The sequence below is a fragment of the Lepisma saccharinum genome, chromosome 6 (assembly GCF_977018435.1).
Source record: "Lepisma saccharinum chromosome 6, izLepSacc3.1, whole genome shotgun sequence".
Lineage (NCBI taxonomy): Eukaryota > Metazoa > Arthropoda > Insecta > Zygentoma > Lepismatidae > Lepisma > Lepisma saccharinum.
In genome coordinates, this window is record NC_139234.1 from 21,133,075 (window position 1) to 21,153,361 (window position 20,287).

A 20,287-nucleotide genomic window follows, 5' to 3' on the forward strand; every position below is an offset into this window, starting at 1 on the left:
TCTATTAAATAAGTTGATCATATATTTACATTTATATAATAAATCTGTAAAACAACATATGTCCTTCAAGGATGAAATATAGTGGTTCTTCTGCCTACATTACTATGTAATCATTTTTTATACACAAGGTACTGATTAACATGGAAGGTCACTTTTGGGCTTATGCTTCCTCTTCCACTGCCTAGTCTTGTCTTTCAACTAGGAGGCTCAGTTACCCAAAGACCTTCGCACAGAAGCTTCGCAACAAACAAGTGATCTCAATGCTCACTGTAAGTTGACAACCTTCTACCTCAAAAACAAACAACAGTACAATGCCTTATGTATCTAGTCAAATTTATTGGAAGAAAAATGATCTCTTTAAAAAATAATAATTGTAGAAATACTATGCAGAGCTTAGTATGGTTCCATTATGTTTAACACAATACCAAGTGTACAAAAGAAAAAAAAAATAAAGTTCATTTTTTTCCATTTCCTGAAAATACTTCTTAAACTCAGTACATAAACAACAGGAGCAAGCATATACCCTATTGTTCTGAAATCAGTATATCTGTTAATGTGACATAAAGCAGCTCTTTAAAACTTCTGAATCATGTATTTTTTGCCACTGACACCAAAGAACATCCTTTTTTATATCAAAAATGGTAACGTTGTTCATCTATGACAAAGAAAAAAATCACAACTTGGTATATAAAATAAGTGTACGATGACACTATGTAATTCCTTCCCAGTTCCCAAAATTAGTACTGTATCGTATAAAAATACATTACTTTGTTCTCAAAATTTTTTCCTAGACCCTTTTTTCTTAAGTGTATTTGTGTGTATGTGTATGTATATATACGTCATGTAAACTTTTTCCCCTTTTTTTCTGTCAATATTTTCTCTGTAAAAAGTATGTCGTAAATGGAAGGCATTACAGTGAGTGCACAGCCCACAACAACTCTCTGATGAGTCACATACGAGTTAACATAAGGAAAATAAAAATTACATGCTTTGGATACAGGAGAGCATATAATGAATAAATAATTCTCTCGTCAATCCTTCATGAGCCAATCGGATTAAGTTTTCCAACAATGCATAATATTAAGCACTAGCAACCATGTATGTGTACACACAAAATACACAGGCAGTGGCATAAGAGAACAGAAGTCTTAATAAATATGATTCACAATAAATAAAAAATAAATTAAAAACTACTTCACGCTTTGAACGAAAAAAATCTGCCACTGTGGTTTATTGTGTTCCTAGACACAATGTCAAGTGAGTATAAATATATGTTTTTTCATGTTTGAGAGCTTTCAGTTTCACAATAAATTGTGTGGGCAAATTGGACATCAGGAAATTCAAACCTAAATTCAATACAAGTCCATTTTACGTAACATAGGGATCTAGAGTATAATAACAATGGAGAGGAAAATCTTTAAAATTACTTTTTCCACTACGTCCATTATGCAGAGAAGACCAGAATCACATTTTGATGTTATATTTCATAAGACAATGTCTTTTGTTCCAACAATTACATTTAGATAAATCAATGAACAGTCGTTTTTTTAACCTCTTATTTACTACAAGTTAAAATAAAATCAAATTGTTTTTGGGATAGGGGAAGGGGGGAGGGTGGGTCAAACAGATCATTCCGCAGATGTTTTTTTCTGTCACACTTCAAGCTGTCAATGTACATAACTAAGCCTCCATGAGAAGGTAGGAACAAAATTTGAGTCTGTATTATTTCTTTTTTATGTACATAGCAGTGCTGCAGTGTAATGCTGCATAAATGCAACGTTGAAGGAAAAAAATCATGTTGCTGTACTTGTTGCACAGCCTTACATCACAACAAAGCTAAATCTTTTGTTTATTCTAAACACAACAAACTTGAAGTTAATGTATATCTGTGCATGTTGTGTGTATATGAAGGAGCATTTCTAACACAATCTAAAAACTAATAACAAAAAAGAACAATCATCTACAAATTTGTACATTGGGTGAGAAGGTCTTCTTTCATTTTTACATTTGACAGAAGTATCTTGGCCTCTTGGATAATTCTAGTTTAATAGTATATTTTATTTTCCTCATGGAAATCCATCGTTGATTATTACTTTATGTACAAAAATATACAATCCTTTTTTCTATTGATACATTCTTATATTTTTTACATCATATATGTACTCCAGGAAGCTGAATATCTACAAACATGTAAATTGCAAATACATCACAATAAAAAGAGTCGCCGTTTCAAAACAAGAATCGGGGACCATAGAAAGAAAACAAAATATATGTTTCACCCTATTACATTTCTAGTTCAATGGAATATTTGTGTTTAGTCTGTCTTTAGAAGAAATTTGCATAGAGGCCTGTTTTTTTCTTTTCCAATTTGAACTGCTCGATGCAAAGAAGTTTCACTTTGCTTCAATGCAGGTTGTAGGTATCTTTGAGCCGCTTGACCCCGAACCTGACATACTTGACAAGATCCCGAAGAGAACTATGAAGAGTAAGTGGTCCACACACTCCATCCAGCTCGATAAAGAAATCTGAAATGAAGCAGAGAAATAAAAGTTGACAGGGCAGCTAAGGTTACGATTAATCTGCAATGTTTCACGTGTTTTCAATGAAATGTCAAGTATGTTGTATTCAGGGGTTCCCAAACTTTTTCATTTCATGGCACCCTTAGTGTTTCAAGATTTTTCCATGGTGCCCAAATCAGAATAAGGACCATCTAACACTTGCAATGCTCAGTTAGTATGGTTAGGTTGCTTGTCTTAAGTTAAAAAATAAACATATATTTCAAATTCAGAAACATTTTATGTGTAAAAAGTACTAAGCACATATTTGTAATAAGTGGCATTTCAGTGAAACTCTTGGAACATTTCGCAGCCAGTTACGGCATCCCAGGGTGCCATGGTGTACACTTTGGGAACTACTGTGTTACATCATACTTTTGTCTTTTATCAACATGCGAAGTTAATATATGCCATGGACTTTCAATACAAACACTTGTGTCCATTCTAGTTTTTGGACATTTAACCACTGTTATTTTTTAAAGAGATTTACCTACGTTAAAGTCCAAAAACTAGAATGAATAAATCACCACTGATTAGCTACAAAGAAGAAACACTTGTGTACATAACAAAATAAGACCAATTTAATACATACTATACACTGGTTTTTCCAGACTTTTTGTTAAACTAGCCTACTGCCGGCACATTATAGTGACGGGTGAGGTCTGCTGTGTGGTTTTTACGCACACAACTGCAAAATGGAAAGTATATGGATAAGTTTCTATATTGGTAAATGCTCTTGCCTAGATTACCTTTTGCCCAGTAGCAGGGGAAGCCAACGGTTGCTTTCCCTCAATGGCTTCCCTGTTTGAAAGGTAACAATAAGGCCTTGCCCCGGTGGTTGGGGGTGGGTCGTTTGTCGGAGGTATACCGGGTTCTGACTTGTTACGCTCTCTCATATCTCAGAAAGTGGCCATCCTGCAATGGATTACGACAGTTTCATGGATGCATCGACACGCAGAGAGAGTAAACAGTGGGGGCAGTTAGCGCTATGCTAAATAGTGCGCTCGTAGCTCTAGTAAGATGTACTGCACTTAATAAGAGGATGGCATAGAGACCTCTGTGTGATAAATTGCGGGAGCAGGTTAGCGCTTTGCGTGTGAAAACTTGATAAGTGCATTTCTCTGTGTGATGGGGCAAAATACAACTTAGAGCATGTGTTATTGGATCTGTAATGGAAAGATGGATATACGGAGTAGGGAAGGTATGTGTAAATAAACTGTACATAAACAGATAACTCCGTGAGACGTTATTTTCTCCTAACAGGTCTGAAGCCACGTCTGAAGTAATTATGCCACAATTTCCCACTATGCTAGCAGGGTAAAATTATGCAATATTTAACACAATTAAGCTAGGATTGCAAGGCTTGCTGGGAATCTGTGTACGGGGGATGGGATCAAACAGATAATTCTGCACATGTTTTCTGTCACACTTCAAGCTGTCAATGTAGATAAAGACACAGTACATTTCTCTAGTTGTTTCTGTTTGGTTAGTGGTTGTTGAAAGTTGTACTGGAAGTATAAAAACATTTAAACTAGATTGTTGATTCCTGACAATTGCTACCATTTAGTGGTTGACTTTCAATCTCCACTGACCCCAGGTTCAAATCCCAACATGGGCAGGACTGTTCTTTGGGAGTGTTCATAAATAAATTTCATCTAATCTTCACTCATCCTCATCATTGCGATTAGCCAAAAACAGGGGCATAACGAGACACGAGAGGGCCTAGAGCAGACTACTAAAGCGGGCCACCCAGTTACTGCTGTTATTCTCTTGATTATGATTAAAGATGTGTTTATTTGTTTTTGTTAAATGCTAGAGACTAATAAGTGTGTGTACAAAATAACTAATAAAATAGATACTGTGAAATACATTATTTACGAATCAACAAATTAAGATTAATGATTCATTACAATGTTTACATTATTGACTAACTGATTAGCATTTACAGTGTTAGACTTGAGACTGAAATTTCTATTTTGATTTTTGTCTGCAAAAGCATCAATTATTTTTCGGGGGGGGGGGGGGGGGCTCACTCATTTTCAATGGAAAGTAAAGCCAGACCACTATAGCCTTCCTAGCTCATAGTACTGCGTAAATAGGTTCTTATAATTTTTCAATTTAGAAAACAATCTCTTTGCTGTTGCTACTATGACCAGGACAGTACAGTACACGAAACAAGCCTTGCACAACCCAGGATAACTGGAAGCGAATGAACTATGTTGGATCACAAGGAGATCGGCAAGCTCTTCCACACAATTCATGATCTTTATCTTGTGTTTGAAAGGACTGAAAATATTTGTGACTGAAATAAAGCTTTGGAAATGATTTGCATTTTTTTCAGGTTCGTTGTGAAGCTCAGTGTCTGTAGAACTTGGGGACACAAAATGTTGTATCTTGGGGACACTAGAAACAAAGTGGTAAATGCACCTCCTTCCCTTGAAATGACCCCCAGAATACCATTTTTGTCTTTGACCAATTATTAAAATGAAGGTTACAAATGGTAATTAAGAAGTATTTTATTTCACCTCCCCTCTTGCTAGAAAGTAAGACACTTTAGCTTCACAATTTTCTACAGAGAAATAGAATAATTGCTTGCTCATCATCACAAGCCGCAGTAGTCTAGTCGGTAGGGTGTCTGGCTGCCATGCAGAAGACCCAGGTTCGATTCCCAGGGTGGGTGATCTGTCGGAATTTTCTGGCCTTGTCCCCCCAATAAAGCGGCTCTGGGGCCTCAAATAAATGGGTACCTGGGGGCAACCCTCAGGGGATAGTAAAAGGAGGCTGGAGCATGGTGCTGATCACATCACCTCCAAAATGGCCGAAATCGAGAATGTGTGGGGCCCTACCACCACATCTAAATGTGGCATCATGGCATGGGGAACTTTACCTTACCATCAATGTCTTCAAGAATGCCTCTAGGCATTGTTCTTTGTTGAAGAGGTGTTACAAATTATCACAGCCATACATATCAGGTCTCAGCACCTCAAAAAGAGCCAAGGAAATGGCCTGAAACTGAAACAAGTCATCAATTGGCTGTGATGTCCCCACCCCAGAGCAGTGTTGCCACATGAAGGGATATTTCCCTTTATGAAGGGAAATTTGAACCAAATTTTGAACGAAAGTGGATTAAAAATACCAAAATTCCATGGAAATTTCAGACAACAAACTCAAAAATAGTAGATTATGTACTATTTATTAATATTATTTTTAAAGGTTTTTAGTGAAGGGAAAAAGTGCAAAAAGGGAAATTTTGCCCCTTGAAAAGGGAAATTATGCCCTCAGATTGTGGCAACACTGCCCCAGGGAAGTTGACCCTCACAGATAAGTAAGTATACTCACCTTGAGTATGTCCTTTGAACACCAAACTGTCGGCTTGCTCCCAAAGGTCATGGCAACTCATAAGGTAACTGAAATGCTGGTTCTGCTTCTGCATAGCACTGTGGACCCCCAACGACACCGACACACAAGGACCCATGTTGGCCGCTGGGGGCTGCACCAACTGTGGTGGAGGAGGTGTAATCCCAACGGCAGCCACCCTGCCGCTCCCGCCTCCGTTACCGTTGGCTATTTCGCTGCTGTACCCGGAAGAATGGCTGCCCACTGACCCGACAGAACCAGCAGGAGAAGGGGTTGGGGAGAGTGGAGAAGGGGTGCCGGTCGTGCGGCTGATCCCTCCCCACTGAGATGAGGTACCCTGGCTTTGTTCTTGTGAAGGCTGCAGAGCTTGGGCTGTCGGACTTGCCTGCAAAAATAAAACATATTCATTAACATAAATACTGAGATATTCAGAAAGTAAATTCTTCGCAACAAAGCAATCCAAATGCTCTGTACAGATTAATTTCATGGAAGATCACATCAATAAACAGAACATCTTTATACAGTTGGACCCCCATTTTACATTCCCTGGTTTTACATTTTCCTGCATTATAAATTCAATATTCATGGTCCAATATAGTAAAAAATGTTATAAAATTTCCCCCGATTTTACATTTTCCCACATATTAAGTTTTTCAGCTTGGTTCCACACATATACTAGTTCTGAGCCAAGAGCCATTTTAACCATCCTGACACACTTACAGATTTCCCCACAGATACCGATGTAAGAATTACGAGTTGTTCAGAATATTCACTAAATTTTGCTTCACGACATGAAGAAATACAAAATGCACAAACAGCATGCTGACGCTACTTGCAGTGTCTATCCGAATATGTCATGTTGTTCAAGTATGTTGCCAGCACGTGTCGTAAGTTTTTACTGTCACGTGGAGAATTATATTGAAATACTACAATAAATTAAATTACATCACAAATTCCATTTTTTCACACAATACTGATGCAAAAAACTGAATATTATTTTGCATAATTTCCAGGATTGTGAAAGTGGCATGTGGCTTTCTTGCAGACCCAAAAGGTACTCAAGACTCTGGAAAAGTATTGGCCAATAGCAATACATCAGTATTAGCTCAGTCCTATTAGTATATACATTCCTTTTTATGCTGTTCACCACTGTTTATACTTTACTGTTACAGTTAAAATCTTGTGATAAGAAATGTGTGATGCCCAGTAAGGACTTGCATATATTATTCATTACCTTAAATTTAAATACCTTTGGAGTTGACCAAGAAATTGTATTTCAATTCTGTAGTGCAGCAGTTTGGAGTGCAAAAATAAATTAAATAAATTGCCTACATAAAAGTTGAAAATTTTAAGTTTTCTAAGTTTTCCATAAAAAACAAACTTCGGATCAAACGGTTGAAATGTGAGAATATATAAGCTTTATTGGCTCAGAACGTGTAATAATCCAATACTTTTCTGAAAATTATCTCTGGTTTGGGATGTGTAGAAAACTAGTTTCAAAGGAATATTAGCATTGAACAGCAGATTCCATGAAAAATCGAGTTTTGATCCTAGTGTCGAAATATGCATTTTGAGAGGATAAATATGCATAAAAATTCGAAAATGACTTATAAATTTAAATTGGTTACTAAACTGGGGAAAATGCGAAATTTTGATGCCATAATGGCAGCTGAGGAGAGTGGCATATGATAAAGAAATGTTTTTTTCTTACTCCACACAAACACATCGAGTGGCACCACACTGAAGGAATTTCAAACATCACATATCTGGACTTCTTTTTATAATGAATACAATTAACATCTATGAGCTACACACTGAACTACGTGCATTTCTATCAAGCAGTGTAGCATTGCGAGCTGAGCTCGTCATACAACTTGTGTGTCGTAACAGGTTCATGCGAGTCCTGCTCTTCATATGAAGCGAATGGGTTAAGCCACAAACCCTTTCCTTTATACATGCAAATAATGTCTTGATGCTCTATATAGAAAAATAAACCTACACAGAAAACATTTCTAAGGAAAATGAGATGAAATAAAGTACATGAATACACAAAATATTATGTAGTAGCAAGGTAAAATATGATGTTATTGAAGAGAAAATGGGGGTATAAAGATGTGCGAGTGTGTGAATATGCTTTAGATGGAATTTGGCTGTTTGTGGGACACACACACAAATGAAATAGGGACTATTGTTAAATTTTACGTCCACTTCATGCTCATATAGGCTGATCAGGACTGGACCTTTAGTATAAGTTGTTAGCCTGCTCTCGTGTCAGGTCAACAGTGTTTTTTTTCCTTATTGAAATATTTATTAATATGCTAATTAATTAGGCAATTACGTGTATAAAAATATGTATATGTGATAAGTGTATCTCAATTTATTATGCATTTTTAGGTTCGTATATATTCCATGTATAAAAAAAAACATGTAAAACTCTGTTCTTTCTTCGTGTTTCGAACGTTCGAGGAAACATTTTGAAAGAAGGACCGTTGGCAACAGATGCCAACAAAACGTATATGTATTAACTCCCAGATGAGATTTGGGGAGGTCAGCTGTTGGAACCGAGACTTGGAAGGGAGAGGCTGTTTTTGCTTCGGTCAGCTAGGACCGGGGGACAGATCTCCCACAATGGAAGCTGTAAGAGATTAGATTGCCAGGCAAGCTAGTGCCTTGGTGTCCAATGTATAGGTAAAAAGGTAGTTTGTACTGGATGTTATTTTGAAGTAATTACGGTGCGCCGGGCAGCCTAGTGCCTTGTCACCGTGGAGGTTGAGAAATGTACACATCGGGCAACCTCCTGCCTGTTAAGATGTTTCTTGGAGTAACGCAAGTCTACCTTGTGACAAGCGTACTCCCGATATAATTCATGAAATGTAAAGCATTCAGTTACAAACAATAGAGATTCCAACATCAAAATTAGAGTTTTGGCCCAATAGTTAAAGAAATGAATGTTCGGATATGACTTGTATATACTTCAAATTTTACGTTAATTAAACTTTAGAAAATATCCAAAATTTCAGTTTTTAATTTCACAGATGCTGGACAAGGTAATTTATCCCCTAGCAATAAGGTTCCGCAAAAGATTATCCGTTGTCTCTTGTAGTTAATTATATAACTATGTTGACTTGTAGCAACAAACGTGCATTGTCATACAAAGAAAGATACCCCTAACAAATCTGAGCTGAGTACGAAGTGCACCGAACCTCGAGTGCGGATGTAAAGTGTGTGTGTGTGGGGGGGGGGGGGGGGGCAGGCGAGTAACAAAGTGATACCTAAACCAGTGTCCAATGTGCCTATCATAGGTAGTGAATCTGGGAAAGATTGGTTACAAAGCTCAGCAACACATGAAGACTTGGAAAAGAGCCCTACATTTTAGCGGATTTACAGTTTTCAAGGAGACCTATTGCATGCACGTGCACACACACACATATTTTGGGAAATGGCACCATGTACGTGTGCGCTTAGAACTCTCTCTGTGGCACAAAAGACCTTTGAAGGCAAAGGCTTGCCGAGCCCTGTTGCTGGTGTTTTCCATCGTTCCAGACTGGAGCATGCTACATCTGTTTTTAAATAGATTCTCAACTGTCCTCACGGTGCATGGTAAACATTGAAATTGTCAATATCCCACAACATGAACTTTAGATTTAATGAAGAAGAAAATTTAGAGGTAAAACAACTCACCTTCTGGTGATATTCTGTTAGGATCTTCTGATACTCCTTCACTTCATGTTTCTTCATTTTAAAGAGCTTCAGATACAGCAGCGACTGGCACCTTAGACTGTGAAAAAGAAAAAAAATAGATCAGTGAATTAAGTAAATAAATACTCACAGAATATAGCTAAGATCATCTTGACACACAGATTAGACATTTCAACAAATAGCCTGTAATTTAGCGCAAAATTCTGCCTGGTTATTTTTATGAATATGAAGTAATACCATATTTCATCGCATAACTGTCAAGTGTGCATAATATCTGAATCGATATTCAATTGTTTGTAACGTTGTGGTTTTACGAGAATGTGTGTTCAGCCACCCTACAAATGGTCCTGTAATTGAGTATTAAATCATCGATATTTTGTATCCTCGTGTTAATCTTTATATTATGAAGTACCCACGTGTTTGAATCATTTAACCTCTGTGTGTGCATACACAACAATAATCATAGCAGATTTTATGCCTAATTTTTCTCCAAAGAAATGGGGTGCAACCATTATGCAAAGCTTTCTTTAAAGAAAATTGTGACAGTATTGCAAGTACTTAATTTTTTATTACCAAACTGTCTTGTGTGCAAGATTAGGATCCACAGAATGCTCGTCAATATACGTTAAAATTGAAAAATCCAAATCAACACACGGCATTTCTTCATGTCAGTTTACCAAATATTATTTTCCGGTCTGAAATAGCAAATTAACACATAAGTTGTTGTAGATTTATGCATTATAGTCGAAATATTACACTTGAGAAAATTTGATCTTCCATGTGTCAAGATTTTGCACCACCATCATTGGTTTTGTTATCTTACGTTCCAATGCGACGATTATGCAGTGAAATACGGTACATTATAAAGTTTTATAAATTACATGTGTAAATAGGCAGCTTCCTTTGTCCAAAACAAAAACATTATTTCAGGCACCTGGTCACATGGAACATTAGTAATTTTATATTTGATTGGTAGAACATTATCTGTATTGGTAAAATTTATATCAATACACACGTATCAAAACAAGGTGAAGTAAGTGCTCTGGCTATCATATTTTCAGGTTTTGGTGCATAGTACATGGTGCATTCAATAAATAACCGGAAAAGTAGTATAAAAAATTTAACATACGACTGTGATTGTTATATGTTTGTTATTTTATGAAAGCATATGTAAGCTAGTCATAGCTGGGGCTGGCACGCCTGCTTCGTGCACGGGATTCTGGGAAACAGTTACTAAAGATGGCGGCACCCTTACAGGAGTGCTCCAAGCTGGAGCAGCAAAGTGTCTTGAGATTCTTGTTGAGTGAAGGCATGAGACGAATAGAAATTTATCGTCGCATGACAGTTCAGTACGGTGACAACTGTATGAGTCGATCACAAGTGTACGAGTGGGCTGAGAAGTTCAAACAGGGTGTAACCAGTGTTGAAGATTCTCCGTGTCCAGGTCGCTCTGTCACTGCAGTCACAGAAAGCAACATTGCTCAAGTGGAGGACTTGATACCGGAGATGATTTGCCTCTCTTTCCCCGCCATTACTTCATACGTACAATGTCCAGAGGTCATAATGTAAACAGTACCTTCTACTCCAACCTTTTGCGTGAAAAACTGAAACCAGCCATTCTGCAGAGACGACGTGGTCTGGTGTGCTTTTGCTCCATGACAATGCGAGACCACACACTGCCAGTGTGACATTGTCTAACCATCGAGGACCTAAAGTTTGAGTGCTTACCCTCCATATTCACCCAATCTCGCACCACCTTTGGCCCACTGATTATGCACTAAGTGGATCAAGGTTCCAGAATGACCACAAAATCCAGTCAGCGGTACATGAGTGGTTACGCAGGTGTCCAAAAGATATGTTTCCCTGTGGAATCAGTGCCCTTATCAAGAGCTCGCATAGGTGCATTGAACTAAAGAGGGGGGGGGGGGGGATACTATGTTGAACATAGTACTGTAGTTCTTTTGGTAACTGTAATAAATATTTGTTAGAACATATTTCCGGTTATATATTGAATGAGCCTTATATTAATAGATACTTACCTCAATACTGCAAGTTTGTTGTCTATACTGCCTTGCTGAGAACAGCTCTGCTGGTTGCGAAACTTGGAGGAAATGTACCTGCATGATACAAAACAATATTGTATACTTGCCATACAGTACTAGTATTTCTATATAGTATAATTTTACAGCTAACTGTTACTGCTTTATATTTGACAGCAATTCTCCTCATTGCTTTCATTTTTCAATCAATAGTAATTTACAATTTAATCGGTGAACAAGTATTCAACTGAAAAACTATCAAAAACCATGATATTAACTAAATTTTATATTTTCAGGGGCCAAAGTGGTGGGAAATAATGGGAAAATTCTACAACATGCTAGCTAACACTGAATGCACAATGTGGAAGAATGTAAAATCTGGTATAGACTATATCACAAGGTTTTCACTTAGGAGCTTAGACTGTATTATTTCTTCTACTTCTACTAGTCAATATCACATTCAGATACAGGGTGTTTAAAGAAATGGTAACTGAACATGAATTGAGTGCTGAGTTTCAGTTACAGTTTTCTTAAACACCCTGTATAATACAATAGTAGTGGCTTCATAAAAATAAAATTCTCGAACACCTATCATTGAGTGCCGATTGGTCTCTACAGTTTTAAAAGGGATCTGAACCACTGCCTCCAGCAGGGTTCAAAATGAGTACCTCTTAATTACAAATAAGACAACAATATTACCATTGCAACACCAGGGAGATGTTTCTCATGACACGTCTTATACATAATTTACCTATGAACTTTTTTATGTAATTTTAAAACATGGTATATATTATCTTACACTAACAAATGTTCAATAAATACATGTGAACAGAAGCATATTGGTTTGTGAATGTTTGTTCTAAAGTTGAAAAGAGCAGCATGAAAATTACTCAGTGCATTGCAGTTATCATATTTTGCACTGCTTTTCTGCCACTTCTGGCTAATAGTGATAATGATGATGAACGATGATTAGATGAAATTAATGAAGGGACACTTACAAAGGACCCATGCCCAGGCCTGGACTCGAACCTGCAACCTTCAGTGGCAAGATGGTGAATTGATCACCCAGGCACCTCGTCAGTTTACTGTACAATTGAAAGTACATTTGAATGATTACAATGGCACTACTGCTGAACATTAGAGTACACCGAAATGACAAATTTGTGTTATTGATCTAAAGATTTTTTTTCTGAAAGAGAAACTGACAAAATTGCTAAAAATTGAAAGAAGAAAAAAAAATCTCCGACTCACTTTATTAAGCTTAGAGTATCCTTGTACATCGTGAAAGCTGCCTTTTCAGTTACCCGTTCATGCTCCATGGCATCCCCAGTCAGGAGAAAATACAACACAGCCTCCAAATATTTCATAGCTTGTGCTGTGTGGTCTGTTTCTCGGTCAGCACCATGCTTCAGCCGCTTGGCCTCAGTCAGGTACCTGTTTTGATCCCTGAAAGTAGAAGAATTTGCTTAATACACAAAAAGAGGCAACAACAAATAAATCGGAATCATTTGAATACAAACAATACGTAAGAAATTTCAGCAAAGAATGCACGCTCAACCATTAGTTGAATCTTTTGCTTCACATTGCACAGTTATATGTTACATTTACCATAACAATGGGATCCATGATGGTAACTATGAAAAGAAAGTAACATCAATACTTTATCTGGGATTCTAACCCAAGATTCATTTGCAGTAGTAAGAGGTTGAATTATGGAGGACAGTTTGGTTCCTGCTTATTGTTTACTTTATCTTTACATCAGACTATAAAAGGTGGCTGGTCGAATTTAGGATCAGTGGCCTCGTATGACAAAGTTTTAAGTTATTTCTCTGTAATAACTTGATATTTCATTTGCTTCTTTTTTTAGTTTATATACATATGGATGCATGGCATGCTTGAATTTCAATGCAATACGAGTAATGTAGATTGGTCAAAAGCTGCTTCCTTGAGACTTGTCTGTCATAGATTGTTGATGTTTGATTTATTTTGATTGGAGTGCATGGACTTCCACATAAAGTAAAATTTGACATCCCACCTTCACACAAAGCCCAACACCATCACTGTGTGGCTTTGGGCTGAGACTACAGAATGCATGCTGGTTCGAGTCTCCTTGGGGCAACTTTTCTCCAGAGATTTCGGCCAGTGCATGGAACTGGTGGCTGCTCGCCATTATGTGGGAATTTGGAAGCTACAAATGAGTAACATAACCCAGTCATTGAAACCTACAACGGATGAGGGGTTGTTGTGCTGACTACACATCACCTCATAACTGGTTGATTGATTGCCCACCTCTGCTGAGGTGGTGGGAGTATGGCTGGCCCCCATTGGCTGTTGCATCATGGGTTATGTTATGCTTTACCTTCATACAAATAGATTTGGTTACGTCATATTGGCTTGCCAAATGAAAAGATTTACTTTCCACAAGAGTGTATCATTTCTTTAAAAAACAACTTCAGCTTTCTAAAAATAAGCAGCCTCTTCAGTGTACATCACCACACACTTGAAAAGCACATGCCTAAAAACCCAGAAGGTTTATAGTGTAAAAGTCCTGTTTGCTAAAGGTTAAACAGTGCTAATATAGATTTAAATAGATTCTTGGCTTGGAAAGTCATGCAACAAAAATTAGTTTTTCCAAATGCCATTTCTGGATCAACAGCTTTTACTTTTAATGCAATATACCAATTGCACAACAAAAGTAGGAAGATAAATGCACAACAAAAGTAGGAAGATAATGTAAAAAAAAAAAAAATCATAATCAAACTTACACACACCTATCTTCATCATCCAGCTGTTCTTCCTCAGCCCTCTCGAAGTATGAAAAATAAACTTTCTGTGATGAGTCTTGTGGAACCACAGGCTCCCACTCTGGCAGGTGTCCAGCTGGAAGACCTTGCTGGACGTAACCGCTGGAGTATGTTGGATACTGTGGTGGCACTCCTGAATATAACAGCTCGGGGCAAGAAGGAGACTGGTGCGGAATTTCATGATTCGGAGACTGACTTGCTGCTATAACAGGCTCCTCTTCCCGCTCATGGTTTGTTGGCTGCATGTCCACTGCCATGCTGTAACCAGCTGAAACCTACAAGTGAGAGAGAGGTTATAGAGGTATACATTATGGGCACACAAAATGAGACATTGTATCATTAGCATTAGTGCACGTCAAACATGTTTGCTAAAATATGTTAATTAACGAATACCCAATTATGCACTATATTATCGACAGCTGGGTAAGTAGGTTTGTATTAGGGGTCTTGTTGATTGATTGATTTTCCTTTGCTCTTGTGATACTTTTGGCTAATTTGCAAAGATGGGGACGAGTGATGAAATTGATCAATGGACACTCAGAAACATCCATGAGCAGGCTGGGATTCGAACTCGAGACCCATGGCATCGTATTTGGACTTTGGGTTCATTTCAAAAAGTTACTTTCATTTTCAAGAACTACACTAACATTACAACAGCTGAAAAATTACCAAATGAATCACTATAGAAATTATAAAAGTGTACTTGAAGAGAGGGGTCTTGGTTAAAATAGTCAATAAAAAAAAAATCTGGCAGAGATCTAAGGCTTAGGTAATGATTAATATCATTTTATATAAATCCTTGCTAGACTTGTATAATCTGGGTATTACAGGCACAATAAAATAAAAATGGAATTACTAAGTTGCATTAACACAGGAAAATCAGTTGACTGGAAATAATATAGTGTATATATTAGGAGCGAGATAGATTAACCACTACTCCATCAGTATTGGTGAACAGACACACAATTTGTGTATTACTCCGATCCAATATATACAAATAGTCTGTAAATTACTGCAAAATTCTAACTTTTGTTATTATTTCTATGAACAAATAATACATATCCCCTTTTTTGTTAAGTAAATATATGCAGTTTCTTTTTCAAAGGCAAATCCATTTCAGTCACACAATTCCATGCATCAATTAATGGCCTTGATGAACCATTTATATTCTTCATGGAATATTTGCAATTAGAATTATCAGTATTAGTATAGCTATCAGCAAAAATGTTACATATTGGATTTTGGCATACTTATTTTCTCAGTGTAAGTATTCCAACAAGTAAATTTACATTAATAAGTAATATATGTTATAAAATTTAATACAGACTGTGTACTCACTTGACTAGATGAATTAAGGTTATTTTCTGCCTCCGTCTTCCTCCTCTTGCGATCTGATTCATGTTCCTTTGAGGTATCCCGTTTACTCCTATCCTTCTCCTTTCGGTGAGCCTTTTCCACATTGCTGTTATGACTTCTCCGACTGCTTTTACTATCTATGCTGCTATCTCGCTCCTTCTCTTTCTTCTTTGTCTTTTTGTCTTCACGTTTGGCTTTCTCTTTCTCCATCTCTTTCTCCTTGCTTTTATGTCTTTCTTTGCTCTTGCTACTGACATGAGATACGCGGCTTGACACGGTTGAAATTGACGAAACTGAACTAGAACTTGGCCTCCTCTCACGTATGTGACTGTGGTGAGACTTCGTTTCCTCCTCGTGCTTTGGTTCTCTACAGCAGTAAAATAAAAGATCAATCAACAAGCCTTGACTTTGGGAACATCAAATCTGTACAGAACTTTCTACAAATTTAACATTTTTCTACTTACAACATGATATATTTGCTGGCAAGTACAGATGCTAAAGGAATATACATATTAATATTATATGCTTCAATCCAGTTAATTAAAGTTTTCCCTCACTTTTTCCCATCAAACTTGGTTTTTTAAAAAAACCCAAGAAACCACTGTTATTAGAGTGATCAATTCTGATGTTTCTGTTCTTGACGGGAACACAACATTCGAGATTACCCACTATAATGCTCAATGTAGCTGATTTAAAAGGGCAAAAACTGCATTTTTTCCTGCCACATTTTGTCATGAAATAATGTGAAGTTGTACACAAAATGTGGGGGGAAAATGAAATTTAGAGCTTATTTGCTGGCACAACATTTTTCTGGGCCTGGATTCTTCTGTAAGTTGTGCAAAATTCCTTGAACATATTAGAGTAAATGGTAGGATGAAGCAACACACTACTCGCATAAATGATGGACATGCTTATTAGGACCAATAATTCCATTATGTGTAGTAAGTGAAATGGTATGATATGAAATTGGAATTTCTTTTCAACATAACAATACTGAAATATCACTTTACATGTAAGAGTTTGAACCCAAGTATGTGCCAGTGTATGTTCATATCTGTATTGCCATATAATTGTGGTAATATTTGTTTTAGGTCCAATTCAATTTGAGATAAGATAACTGGAATTGCATGTCCAGCTGAGACAGTTAGATTGTAGGCAATATCATTTTAACAATTACAATATCAGGAAGGAACAAGATACAGTGATGTTCATGGCAGAAAGCATTAGATTAGTTTGAATACAAACAAGTTACATAATGCATGACATATATATATATATATATATATATATATATATATCCACACACACACACACACACACACACACATACAAGAATACTATTTTTACCATTATACTGTATGTGAAATAATAAAATAATTTTTTTTAACAGGTACAATTATATATGTATTAAATTCTACAAACACCATAATACTGAGTCCACGTTGAACTTTCAATTTAAGGATGTAGCACAAAATTTAAAATTTCCAAGTCTAATTTCCCATATTTTATAATCATAAATCCGCACTCAAACATGATTTCCACATTAAGTGTGAAAAGTATATGGTGCACCATATTTCAGCAATTATGTATGTCAAACATTACATGAAACAAGATTTGGTATTTTACATTCTGAAAAGATTTTAAGAAGGAACTATAACAAATGGTTTACTACACACTTGCACGATCAACATACTTCCAGTCTTAAGTTGATGAACTATGATGATGCAAACAAGAAGTTTATATTGCAATAATGCAAGTCAGTACAACAGATTGATTACAAAATATCATAAATATTTACCAGTGACAAGCAAGTATGAAATTGAATGACTAAAGAATACACACTGTGCCTGGAGTGTCATGTTACACAGAGTTCGAAACTGGGAGTTGCAAATCCCAAAGTGTGAATGTAATTCTTTATTGTGGTTTTGTAACAAAAACTACCAGGTAACTTTTTGTGATTGTACAATTCTTATCCTTGTACGCATGATGGAAAATTCCCATGTTACTCTTTTCAATGCAGGAGCATGGAGTATTTGATGCATTCATATTATAAGATAATGGTTAATTTAATTTACATTCTTTGATCAATGAATTTTATACTTCACTAGTTAATCACAACCAAGTATAAATGAATACTTGAAATTCGTGAGAGAACCACCAAAAAGAATCCTTGACCAGGATTCCAATCCTAGCTTCAAAGCATCAATTAGTTCTATTCCTTGTTTGTGGGTTTAAAAATCACAAACAGATGTTTCCAATATACCAGGTGTATAAGCTTAAATCTGCTGTTTGCTCATAGATGGCGTTAGTGAGCATATGAAGCTACCATGGGCACACCATACCTGGTGTTTGTATGAGTTGGACATCTGCCAACACGAATCAGTGCACATCGTCAGCACGTGCAGACAACAACAGACAGTGTTCTTGTGGTAAGCATGTCTAGTTTTGTGCCAGAAAAAGAGCATATGTGGGAAGCTCTGCTTTTCTGCTTCCATTTGAAGAAATCTGCTGCCGAATTGCATCAAATGCTTGTGGAGGCCTATGGTGACAGTGCTGTATCGGAAACAACGTGCAGGGATTGGTTTCGTCAGTTCAAAAATGGCAATTTTGACCTGAGCGACAAGAAGCATGAAAATCGGCCCAGGAAGGTTGAGGACCATCAATTGCAGGCTCTTTTGGACGAGGACGATACCCAAACGCAAAAGATGCTTGCCGAGCAATTGAGTGTTACTCAAGCAGCCATTTCCATGCGTCTACGTGCCATGGGAAAAGTTCAAAAGATCGGAAAATGGGTGCCACATGAATTGACTGATCGGCAGCTGGAGAGATGCCAAAACACATGCGAAATCTTGCTTGCCAGACATAAAAGAAAGTCTCTCCTGCATCGGATTGTGACTGGCGATGAAAAATGGATATATTTCGAGAATCCTAAATGCAAGAAATCGTGGGTTGATCCCGGCTAACCATCAACATCTTCCTCGAGACCAAATCGCTTCGGCCGGAAGACGATGCTGTGTGTTTGGTGGGATCAACAGGGTATTGTCTACTTTGAGCTGTTGAAACCGGGTGAAACTGTCACTGTCCACCGCTACCACCAACAACTGATTAAATTGCACCGTGCTCTGTGTGACAAAAGGCCGGATTATCAACAAAGACATGACAAGCTGATTTTCCTCCACAACAATGCCCCATCGCACACGTCAAGACTGGTCCAAAACTACTTGGAGACACGCAACTGGGAGGTGCTACCCCATCATGCCTATTCACCAGACCTGGCCCCTTCCGACTACCATCTGTTTTCGTAGATGGGCCATGCCCTCGCTGAGCAGCACTTCGATTTGTATGCAGACGTCCGAAAAAGGCTTGGAGTGGTGTGCCTCGAAAGAGGACTTTCTTTGGCGTGGTATCCACAAATTTCCCGAGAGGTGGGCAAAATGTGTAGCTTGCGAGGGCAAGTACTTTGAATAAATTTCTTGTTGCTTTCTATGAACAAACCATGTGTTTTTCTGACTACAAAACAGCAGATTTAAGCTTATACACCTGGTACACTATATTTTGGTATCTGAATTTTTGGTTTGAATCATATTCAACCATCTACCTAATGATATACAAGCAGAAAGGTGCATGTCAAGATCAAAAAACAAATTGAAAGAACTATTATTAAATCAGGAATATTATAGAATTTTTTTATTATATTGTTTGCCTTGTAATTATAATTTTTAAAAACTATACTGAACACTCCAAACACCATACTAGTTGCCAAATGGTGTCTAAATATTGAAGTATAGTTTCGAACCTTGTGACTTGAGTCAACCTTCTAGCATCATCCATCACTCATTGTCCAAGTCCAACGCTGGTATTATTTTGCTGGTTGAATTGTTCCAAGTTCTTAAATTTAAAGCTAGGTGCTGTAATGTACACCTGACAATGGCATGGATGCAGTAGCATTGTTCAGTTTCTTACTTGCTCTTAACTCTAGTTTTACGAATATAAGTTTGTTCTTATGAAGATTAATACAAATACATGCACATCATAATCATAGCAATATACACATGTGTCATGAAGTCCACATTACATTTGTCACATTACCATTATGAAATTGTATTGAGAGTTACTTGTTTTGAATACCTCAGAAAAAACTTCTAGATTTATCTGGCTTGGTCACACTTTTATCAGACAAGCACATTACACATGCACTAAATATATTCACAAAAGAAAAGCCATGAACGTGAAACATGGAAAAAGTTCCTCAACACACCAGAGATACGTTTTGAGAAAAACAATGGCATGCAGGATCGATAGTACTACATGGCAGTACTCAACTATGAAAATTTTGAACCCATCCTTGAAAAATGCACAAGATATCATAACCCTGATTGTTGATTTCCCCCCACCCCTTTATTTGTAAAATGGTAATTGATTAATTTCTTGTGTTACATACACATTTCTTGTATGTTGCTATTTAGGTAAATGTTGC

General features: G+C 37.1%; 1 protein-coding gene across 4 annotated transcripts in view; it reads right to left on the bottom strand.

Moving 5' to 3' along the window:
- Positions 1-20,287, bottom strand: part of lilli (AF4/FMR2 family member lilliputian) — a 357,328-nt gene continuing 337,041 nt past the window's right edge. For 3 of the 4 annotated variants that reach the window (XM_083123637.1, XM_083123634.1, XM_083123638.1), the window contains 7 exons: positions 15,793-16,177; positions 14,416-14,729; positions 12,902-13,096; positions 11,651-11,728; positions 9,594-9,690; positions 5,895-6,297; positions 1-2,525 (listed from right to left, as the gene is read on the bottom strand). In XM_083123637.1, the coding sequence (XP_082979763.1) occupies positions 2,404-2,525; positions 5,895-6,297; positions 9,594-9,690; positions 11,651-11,728; positions 12,902-13,096; positions 14,416-14,729; positions 15,793-16,177 (1,594 nt within the window). In that variant the 3' untranslated portion in view covers positions 1-2,403. The remainder of the gene's footprint in view (positions 2,526-5,894; positions 6,298-9,593; positions 9,691-11,650; positions 11,729-12,901; positions 13,097-14,415; positions 14,730-15,792; positions 16,178-20,287) is intronic. The other variant, XM_083123636.1, reaches the window with a different exon arrangement.